The 11,629-nt window shown below is 30.1% G+C and overlaps 1 protein-coding gene across 1 annotated transcript; it reads left to right on the plus strand.

Annotated features, from left to right (window-relative positions):
• The first annotated feature begins 425 nt into the window (after positions 1 to 425).
• Positions 426 to 4,841, plus strand: Coprox (oxygen-dependent coproporphyrinogen-III oxidase). The gene is made up of 8 exons (XM_014417406.3): positions 426 to 601; positions 1,589 to 1,775; positions 1,852 to 2,048; positions 2,551 to 2,695; positions 2,767 to 2,929; positions 3,579 to 3,698; positions 3,808 to 3,977; positions 4,052 to 4,841. Exons 1-8 carry the CDS (start codon positions 516 to 518, stop codon positions 4,154 to 4,156), a joined length of 1,173 nt encoding a protein of 390 aa, XP_014272892.1. The 5' UTR covers positions 426 to 515; the 3' UTR covers positions 4,157 to 4,841.
• The last annotated feature ends 6,788 nt before the right edge of the window (positions 4,842 to 11,629 follow it).

Genomic DNA, 11,629 nt, shown 5'->3' on the forward strand with positions numbered 1-11,629 from the left:
TTCATTTCAGCAATTTTATGACGCCCATCTAAAGAAGAAAAATTAATCCTCGCATATCCCCTTCAGCAATGTCCACGCAGATACTGCTGACAATGCTTTGGCATAACAGGAACAACAGGTACCCTCCGCAGATCGTCTCCCGGGCAGGCAAGTCCGTCACCTAAGCCCTACCGACCCAATATCGGTTCAAAGCCGGCGGAAACTGTTATACCAAAGCTATCTACAATAAGAATAATAAAGATGCTATTCAACTTAAATATGATAATTAAAACTGGTTAAATGAGAAGCTAAAAACTTGATCAATAACTTTCCACGCCCGTGCTAACAGCTGGAATGACAGTGTTCTCTCCTGGGTTCCACAAGGTTCGAGGACCAACCATAGAGTGTAGCACAAGGCAACCGAGAAGGTTATCTAGCCTGCTTCGCTATTTGATAACAGGAGCAGCACCGGTCCTCCAAAAAGATAATAAAGTGATTTGAAATGTGCTTTGATTGAATTTAGTTACTAGTTAACAATGATTGTTAAAACTACTGTTAGATTTCTATATACTTGTAAGCAAGCATTTAATAAGAACACTAAGCTTGAGAGAAATCAAATATGGTATGTCTTGTTGATCCATAGATTTCTATTTATTTACTTTGCCACTTAAAATTTTCCTACTCATCACTGATAAAAAAATTTTTAGAGGCTCAATTTCAAAGAATAAATTATTATTTTTTTTAATTTCTTTCTTTCATATAAACATGTATTTGTGTGTTTTTAACTTAATTTACATTGAACTTCCGTATTTCCTCCAATTAAAATGTATTAAGTTAACACACCACTTATGGAGTAATCCAATTGTTGAGTTTTTAACTGTTATTCAAAATCAAATTGAGTCATTATAAGCTAAGTATTATTATTATATATTATTAGCATTGTGGAAGTCAGTGAAACAAATTCATTTCTTTTAGTTATTGAGTTTAACGGCTTTATGTACTTTCAGCAAAGGCAGCATGTCATTAGACTACTTAAGGAAGGCTATGAAATAGTTCACACCCTGTTCATTCGGTCTACATTAAAATAAATATAATGACTGGATTTAATTCTGTATCTACTTTTGATGTATGCACCATAATACCAATGTAAAAATTGGTATTAAACGTATTACTAGAACATTGCACAAAGTTAGTACACAGCCACTCGTAATGTGAAGTGACACTTGTATACTGTTACCGTGCTATATACAAATTAATTAGTGTTATTGTAGACAACACTTATAATATTCATCACCTTGCTCTGACTTAAAAACAGTTTATATTGTTTTGAGTAATAATTCTAGCAAATTTCCAGATTAAACTCAATGATTAGTTTGTAATTCTACTTAACCTGAGTCCTCAAACTCATCCATAACTTAATTCATTAATGTAATCTAATATTTAATTGGTGTTATGTTTTTATTATTTAATAACTATTCACTTCAAGTTCAAGATCATTCTATTATATTATACCAACTAAGCAGAATTACTATTAAAAGCTTTCAAAAATATTTTTCATGCTAAAGTTGTTTATAATTAATGAAAGTTAATATTAAAAATTACATTTCAGGATTGTTGGGGCATGTTTGGGTGCTGGCCTAGCTACTTATTCAACTATGATGAAGAGTGCGGAAATGGCTAGTTTGAGCATAGACAAAAGCAATTTCATGGCAGAACCAATCACTGATTTAGCAACATTAAAAGCGAACCCATCAGATATGAAAACCAAAATGGAATTAATGATAATGAAAATTCAGGTAGATGCTGGAAAGTTCTTAATCAGCATTAATTAAAACTGCTTTTTACTGAATTTGTTTTTCCCTTGTTTTTCAGAAAGACTTTTGTAAAGCTTTAGAAGCTGAAGAAGATCAAGAAACTAAATTTGTTGTTGACAGATGGAAAAGAGAAGAAGGAGGAGGAGGAATCACTTGTGTTTTACAAGATGGGCGTATCATTGAAAAAGCGGGTGTCAACATATCTGTGGTATCTGGGAATTTACCAGCTGGAGCTATACAACAAATGAAATCAAGGTAAATCCCAGATTTTTTTTTTTTTAGTCAAACAGGTTTTCAATGCCATATTATTTTTCAAATTCAAGAGCAAAAAAATATTACAATTATAAATGATAACTTTTTTGAGGTTTTATTTTAACTATAAATTACTTTCACATTATTCACAATAATTCCCTCCAATTATTTTGTAGTCTTGTTTATAGTCTCTTCCAGGGATAAATCACAAATTAAATCAAAATTTTTTAATCCGTTAGATTTAGATTGCATTAGTATTTCTTGTCTTTTTGGTAATTTTAATATCAAGTCATTATTCTCCATGTAGTTTTATGTGATAAAATATTACATGGAAAATAAAGATTAACCTTCCAATTAAAAAACATTGTACAATTTATTATGTATCTTATTGTACTTTGTGACTCTTTAAGTGACACTCAATTTTAAGTATTAAAATCTGGTGTGCATATTTTCTATTGGTTATATCATATTTTCTTTACTGAATATTCTGTATCTAATATGATAGGGGAAGGGAATTTGTTGGATCAGGACCTTTGCCATTTTTTGCAGCTGGTGTAAGTTCCGTAATTCATCCTAGGAATCCTATGGCTCCAACCATTCACTTTAACTACAGGTATTTTGAAGTAACTGATTCTTCTGGGAAGAAACATGTAGGTGGCATATTTTTTTGCTTTATTTATTAATAGTCTGAGTAATTTTTTTATAAGTTTTTTATACACAGTGGTGGTTTGGTGGTGGAACTGACTTGACACCATATTATCTCAATGAGAAAGATGCAGAACATTTCCATTCAACATTAAAAGCTGCTTGTGACAAACATGACAAAAGTTACTATCCAAGGTTTAAAAAATGGTGTGATGATTATTTCAAAATTACTCACAGAGGTATGTATATAAATTACATTAATTTAAACCTTAAAAATGTCTGTCTATAACATTAAATATTTTTGTTAATTTATTTATGTTTTTTATTACTTTTCAATGTGAATCCAATAAATTCCAGACAACCAAGTTTCATATCCTAATACATTTTTCACTCTCTAATGAAGCAGTAACATGTTTGAATTTTTTCACCTAATAAATACATGTAGCCTGCTGGGCCCTCCCAATCCAAATTATTAATATAATTAACTCAAAAGATCATAGCATTGACAACATTCATTTGAAATTTCCATAAATGTAATCCCTTATAAATGATTTTAAATTACTCATATTTCTTTCAGACACGTTAGATATTACTTGGCTGTATGAAAGTGAATACACCAAAAATACATTTGTACGTAATTCTGCTAAATTTGTTCTCTTTTCTTAATATTCTATATATCAGGTGGTATTCACATTATTATTATGATTTTACTTTGCATTTAATAATGTAAGTAGCGGTGATTAAAATTTGCAATGAAACATCAACAAACAGAAAATGTCAATTTTCTGACTTCATAAAATTATGATTAGGTGTTAAATTATTGCCTTATAATGGATTAAATTATGTTTTTGATTTATAGGATATAAATATTTTTATTTTATTTTTTAGGAGAAAGCAGAGGTATCGGAGGAATATTTTTTGATGATTTGGACACACCTTCAGAAGAGAAAGTATTTAGTTTTGTTAAAACCTGTGCGGAATCTGTCATACCTTCCTACGTTCCTATATGTAAAATCTTTTTTTATTTTGATTGACTTAATTATTCATATTAATTCTTTTGCTTTATTTCTTTTTAATGAATGATTATTTAAAAAAATAAAAGGCTTATTTTGTACAGTAAATGCTCATAAGGATGATCCTTATGGTTATTTTGAAAGAGAATGGCAACTAATCAGGAGAGGACGTTACGTAGAGTTCAATTTGATTTATGATCGAGGGACTAAGTTTGGCTTATACACCCCTGGTGCCAGATATGAATCCATATTAATGTCCCTTCCATTAACAGCGGTAAGTTCCCATTCATTAAATGAAGGTTAGAAACTATTATTAAAATGATTAATAATGATTATTTTTCTTCTCAGAAATGGTATTATATGCATATTCCAAAAGAGGGATCTAAAGAAGCTGAAATGATGGAAGTATTAAAAAATCCAAGAGAGTGGGTGGCTGAAGGAAAGAGTCGATAACTTTCCTTAAATGATTTTTTATTTTGGTGTCTGTCTCAAACTGGTCGGAAAGGATTATAGTTGTTTATTTCAACTTTGCCAGCATCGTGGTACAAGTATGTCAAGACTGTTTTAGTCTAACTTTTTTTAGACTGCAATCTAAATTCAATTTTTACATGTATAATTGAATCAGTCATTTGTGAAATGCTTCATTTCCAAAAAAAGCTTTGATTAAGTTTGAGTTAAAAAAAAAGTCCTTAAACATTACAATATCTTCTATTCATAATTTCTGTATTTTAAGGAGTACATTTAGGGTTTTATTGCTTATGCTATTTTTTGTGGAATAAGTAAAGCTTGCCCTGACGAGTAAATCTTGATAGTAAACACAGCTTTGGAATAGAGATGAAGTGTTTCTAAAATGAAATTCAATTATTCATATTTGTTTGCTAGGGGTAAAGGTATTATGTATGTTTATTTTTTTATGAAAGTAAGGTTTAGAAGTGAAAATAACTATAGTCTAAATGTGATTGTTGTGTGAAATAATTGAAGATGGTTTTGAGTTAAATAGCTATAATTCTGTGCAATAGGCTTAGTACCCTTTACTTCGCCCATATACATTTAGATTATAATGAAATGTATTGTTAAGATGTACAGGTATTCTTAAGTTTATAGTTGTTAAAATAAATTTTATTTTGATAACATAAGATTTGTCTGAAAGTTTTATTTAGACTAAAAGAACCAATCGTCTTGTTATCCTTTATTCCTAAAATATCTTTCCTGGCCTTACAATACCTACTTTATATGAGGAAAAGATGGTTAGGCTGCGATAAGAAAAGGACACTAATAAGTTAAAAATGTTATTTATTAGTGCCATCATTTCGGCTAGAATTTCTAGCCTTCATCAGGGCTAAGAGGAAAAAACACGATAACAACCAATGAATAAAAGGATATATAGAATGATTAAAGTAAATAAGTGTACAGAATGAAAATTAATAATAATAAGGTAATGAAATAAGTGGGAAATAAAACCTAATATAGGTAATTAAATATGTAAGTAATATTACATAATAAAGGAAATAAAAATATAAAGTTATATAATGCAAAGAAATATAGATTATTTTAATTTAATAATAATAAATTATGAAAAAAAAAACTAAGAGATAGAAAATATACGTAATTAATGAAACATGTAAATAAAATACTAGAATAAAGAAACAAAATATAAAGTTAAGTAAGACAAAAGATGTGATTAGTAGATATGACAATATTAATATATGTTGTACATAACTACTGACATGGGTAATGAGAGATAAAAAAATAATAGACAAGAAGAAGGGAGTAAAACAAAAAGATGAGAAAAAGAGAATGAAACATAAAAACACCAACCTGCTAGGAATGAGATGTATAATCCAAGTAAAGTGGCACATGCGGTGTCATTCTAAATTCAAAAAGTACATTGGAACGATGGCGGAGCTACTGGAAGGTCAAGACTTCGTTACAAGTTACTCGGATGTGTAAAAATAAGAAATTTAAAACAAATAATAATAATAATAATAAGTTTTTTATTTGTGTTCTTCTCTGAACACACCCCTACCATCTTCTCCTCATATATATTATCCCCTGTCAACTATCTTCTCATCATTATGAATACCAACTATATTTCTCAGCAGTCCAACAAATAAAGTGTTATGAACATATAACAGATCATAAATACTCTTGTTTAAATGAATTATGTTAAAACTATTACTCTACAACATGGATCCATGTTTCCATGTTTAATCCTCTAACTTTACAGAGCAGCAAGATATAACATCATTGCACACCATAATCCAAGGAATTGAGTAAATTTTGAGTTATTTTTTAAATTATTTATATGGCTTTTGCACTCAATACAATATCTTAGAGACAGGGAAGCAGTGAAAATGATATCATTATTTTCAGTTTCACATATTATGTTTAATAAAATATAATTATGTTTTAATTTTACTTTCATTTAACCAGTTTTAATCTTTTAAAATAATTTAATCTTTAAATCTTATTTTCTTCTGTTTGTTAATGATCAATGATCTTATTTACATCCCTAACTACCTAAGTACTTTATTTATATTTGTTTCAGTTACTTTAACTCACACAGTGATTTGATTATAATCAAAGGATTTAATTATAATCTAATTTAAGCTTTTCTTTTCCTACCAAAATGATAATATCTATCACAAGTTGCCAAAGTTACAGTAAACTGCAGTGTTTAAAAAATAAAGGTTATTAAATATAATCATAATGTATCTAAGAAATCATTTAATTACTTGTAAAATCCAAAATATTCTATCAGACTATCAAAACTCATTTCGTTTATTATGCAACAAACCATTATTGAGCAATATATAAAAAATAATATTTTCTATACCAACATATTATTTATTAAAGAATATAAAAAGTTAATGCCATTTTTGCTTACAGGTAAGAATAAATGAAAATATTTTGTAATTTATAGGAGGATCCAAACTCTTTTTTTTTGGCTACTTGTGATAGTAGATATTATCATTTTGGAGTGAAAAGAAAAGCTTAAATTAGATTATAATTAAATCCTTTGACCATAATCAAAAAGCTTAACAAACAATCAAATTGATATATCTAGGGCCGAAGGCAACTTTAATAGATGAATCTCTAATTAGAATAATATGTTAAATTACATGAAATAAAAACATATTATTTAATTGCAAGACTATCAATTCAACTACAGTAAATTTATCCTATTCATCGCATTAAAATAAAGATAATTTGTGGAAACATTTTGTAATCTTTGTGGACCTACCTGATGCTAGGGATGCACTGGTCCTATACCACCATGTCACTATTCCAATGGCAGGCAGATTACTGCTACAAATTATCAGTCCAGCTTTCCAGTTCAAATGTCCTATTAAAATATAATCCATTAGAAAATTGGAAGGATGTATTATCCATCTTTTCTAATAAGTAATCAATTTTGTATTTTAAATATAACACCTTATGATACTAGCTTAATTATGATACCGTCTTACAAGTGTTATAAACAATTTGAAAACGTCTATTTTTTTGGAAGTGCTTGAGAAAAAAAAAAAACATTGTAACATCAAAATACTTACATGATATAATTCAATAAGATATGATTGGAAATGAATTTGTGTTTAAAATGATTTTATGATATTAAATTTGTGATACATAACATAATAATGAAACATCATCTTTAAGAATATTAGAGGAGCTCAAGTTAAGTATGCCTCTTGTCCATTTTCTGATTAAATTTATTTTTAACAGGAAAAACATGATTTTGTAGTGAATAGCAAACTTCAGAGCCCTATGACAGAGGCAGGAAGCAATATGATACAAATCATTATTTTCAGACATACATTTCTGCTAACAATTTACAATCCAGATGCAAAATGAATTTTCCAGAAAATGCATTTTGATCTGTAACTCCTCATTCATTTGAATCAGTGTTTCAGTGTCATAATATATCTGACACTGAACTGAAATATGACCAATAATGTAATGAGAGCAAACAAATATTAAATAACTTACTCTTAATTAACTGTAAGAACGACTTTACCATCATTACTTCATCATGAAAAAGTTCCGTAGAACCCGGGAATCCATCATTGTTGCCACTACTTGTAAATAAAATAAATAATTAAGGAAAGTACTTATATTTACTACTCATTTAATTAAATAAATAAATGCCTCATTTTTCTCAATTTAACCAAATGAAGAAATGCAATTTCTAAAAGGTAATAAACATGTTTTAATTTGTTTTTAAAGGCTTTCTTGCATTCGTTTTGGCGACTCCAGCCAAATTCAATATTAATCAGCCCATACTTCAATAAACATCTTAATACGAATTTCGCAAAATCATCTTTTTGCGATGAACATAATAGACAACAGAGATATGTATAACATTCTGTACATCAAACATCATACAATCTACAGTCTAATCTACTGCCAAAGCTTTGTATATTCACCACTCTTAGTTCGAGTGATATAATTTACAAGTCAATAATAAACCTAAAACATGGCTGTAATATTTTCAGCACTATCTAAAGTATTGGTATAAAACATAATTTGAATATTAGATGGAATACACCAATCAAAAACTACTTTTTTCGTCTGCCGCATGGTTTTCGATCTCTTCCTAGCCCATTTATAAATACCCATCAATTTCACAAAGAAAATTTCGGGATGACATGTGACCATGGCACACAAGAAGGAAGCAGAAAATACTTGTTCTTCATCGTTCCCTTCTTTAATCTTGTCGAGGTGGGTGTGTATAATTAGTTAGTTCTGACTCAAAATTAAGATGTGAGGTACCATACACCAGGAGGCCTCGAAAGTGCGTGTTCAGTAGGCTAGGTAGCTCGATAGGAGATGAGTTTTACGGGAACTAGCTGTAAATCCTCGTAGAATGAAATCTTCACTCTGCAGCCTATCGGGTGTGAAGGGGATGACCAGTCATACGGGAACTAGCTCCAGGTTTTCGCAGGAAGGAAATTTCACTTCGTAGGGAACTAGCCTATAGTCGTAAAGGGGATAGCAAATCCTACAGGAAAACATTCCTTTTTCACTTTAAGCTTCTAATATGTTGATTTGTAGTTTATAATGGAAGAAAGAGAGATTCGGAGAAGACAGAGTGAAATAAAAATCCAATTTACATCTCCAAAAATAGCACTAGAACGTACTGGTCCACTATGTATATTGTTGATCACTGCCTCCTTAGAAGGAGAATTCCCTGAAGGAGAAATTCACACTCAGGTTAATAAAAATCCAAAGGTGTCTTGAATATGTGCTTTTAGTGGATCAGACGATCCTATAGTAATCTTTATTGATTCAAATAATAAACATAGTAGTATACTAATGTAATAAATAGTTGTAACAAATTAAGTTAAATGATTAACAAGAAACAATACACGATATTTGTGTGATGACTGCAGTGGTTCATGTTGCGGTAGCTAAGTTCGTCATGTACTAATAATGGTTTTGGTAGCTGTAGTAGTGATAGTATAGACCAGCATAGAGTGGTGTCGCTACAACCTCTTCAGTTGATTCCAGAATGGAAAGAGAATGAGAATTAAATTTTTGTATTAAATAGTTCCGTAGTATTTTAGAACCTCTTTACGTCAGTGCTTATCTTTTTCTTTTTTTTTTCTTGTGTTGATTTGCTTCACCACAGACAGCCACTCTCTTGCCTCAATGGAAATTCTCAGGAGACAAGAAAGTGGTCAGGATTGCCAATGAAGAGAAAAATATTTAATTTTTTTTTCAGTAATCACTATTAGACACAATTTCCCCTCAATTTTGACAAGTGGGATTCTCAATTGGTAGTTCAAGCCTGCTTTAAGATATTATCAAGAAGCATTACTTGGCAATAACAATTGTTAAAAATGAATCAATCGACTTTAATTTAAAAAAACAAAAATTAATATCTTAATAGCACCAAATTTGGAAAGTTACACATAGTCTTGGAGCAAAACAGACAACATTTTCTCCGTTAGTTGTAGCTTGATAATTAAAAAAAGAAAAGACTTTTTTCCCAGTATTCATAGAGAATAACCGGATATTATAGGTTTGTTCTAATACAATTTTTGACAATCATTAATCTGCTGTGTACACTTGGAATATAGGTGATGAGGTATGTATTCAGTCTAGGCATCAATTTGAGAGGTGCGGTGTACTTACATCAAAAGGCCTCCGGCAATGCTCATTCAATTAGTCTAGATAGATAGCAGATAATTTGACTGGAGAAAAGTTTCGAGCGCAAACGATGATTGATTGTTGATGAATGAGCAAATGATTGCTGCTCTTCCATTTCAGAAGACTGAGATGGCCAGAATTTGACCATCTTCTCAGTCTACTGCCAGGGTATCTAATCCATCGTCCTTCTTACTAGATTCATTGACCAGTGCTATTGTCTTCTTCCTTCATTATCCAACACATAAAGCTTATGGTGTCGAATAGCTGATATCTACCCATTTCTTAAACACTTCTCTATCCGTGACCAACTTCATCCAGAGTGAGTCCTCTGTTCCTTGACAGGTCCGATATCCGAAGAGTCCTCTAACTTACTTAATTAGTCCACGTGATCGTTTTCGCTATATTTTGGCTTCTCATACATTTTGTACCATATCGATCGACATTTTTTGCAAAGAACCAAACTAAATAAATTATCTTATGTGAATATTTTCGATATTTTCCTGTCTTTTTCCTTATTCTTTTAACCCCTTCTTACCGAAAGCTTTCCTCAGGAATTTCATCTCTGCCGATTTTACACGGTCTGTTTCCAATCAATTGGAATTGAACTATCCCATATAATTTTCGATACATGCTAACGATTGAAAGAAAAGTCTGCATTTAGTTAATCGGAATTCCTTCATCTTCTAATGCTTGATCGAGTTCCATCTGGGGTACATTATCAATTATTTCTGAAAGATCGAGGAAGGCGTGGATAGTCTTTTTTTACCGTTCAATAAACTTGTCGATTATGCTTCGAACTGTGAAAATGTTGTCCTGGGTTCGTTCTTCCTGCAGCTCGTATTTTACCTATCTTCGTGTTATTCTTTCCAGTATTCTGGAGTACAACTCCAGGATTATGGATGACATGCCTATTGAAAGACTGGCCTACCGAAGCTTCTTCATCTTCTTCTAGTTTTCTGACATTCACCATCTTCTTATCGACCATTATTGTTCTCACTAGCTTGTTAAAATAAATCAATGAAACTACAGTGTTTTGTAAGCTACCCTGAGCTTGTTCTATTCTAATCAAAAAAAGACAATGTGTTTCTAATAAAGACATTTTTCAGTACTTATAAAAATAAATGTATTGCATACCACTGGTCCCAAGGTATAGATCGTTTTATCAAAAGAATTAGAAATTGTTTTCGTTAGCTAATTCCTTTACTTAAGTTATCTTTTTATTTTTAATGAGTTGTTGATTTTCTCTCTTTTTTTATAATATAAATAAATAATAGTTCAGATGCACTATCTTAATTATAATACTACTTATTTTATATAGACGAGTCTCAAAATTTACCTAAGTCTTTAAAATAGAGATTACTTTTATTTAAATCAATTTTTGATAAATTTAAAACTTTATGTGCTTTTAGTTTTATTATTTGAACTATCAAATTCATATTATCAACGTTTGGCGCTATTGATATCGGTTTATAATACCTGAAATTGACTGGGTTTTGGTTTTAAATTAGTATTTTAAAAACTTATTTATGAAATGAACTAACGTTCTTGTGATATATCGCTTTGAACTTTTAATTATTTTTTTTAACCTATCATAACAACACAAAAATTTCGAAATCAGCTGTTGTTTGACAAATGTGTTCTGTGATACCTGTCACAGTAATGGAATTCTGTGTCTTAAATTCGTCAATTTAACAAAAATGTTCTAGCTCTAAATGAGCTGTTTAGACTTTTTAAAAAATTGTGAATTGTTAATGTAATACTGTTATTATTTCA

The sequence above is a fragment of the Halyomorpha halys genome, unplaced genomic scaffold (genome assembly GCF_000696795.3).
Source record: "Halyomorpha halys isolate HHAL.00 unplaced genomic scaffold, Hhal_1.1 Scaffold155.1, whole genome shotgun sequence".
In the NCBI taxonomy this organism is placed as follows: domain Eukaryota; kingdom Metazoa; phylum Arthropoda; class Insecta; order Hemiptera; family Pentatomidae; genus Halyomorpha; species Halyomorpha halys.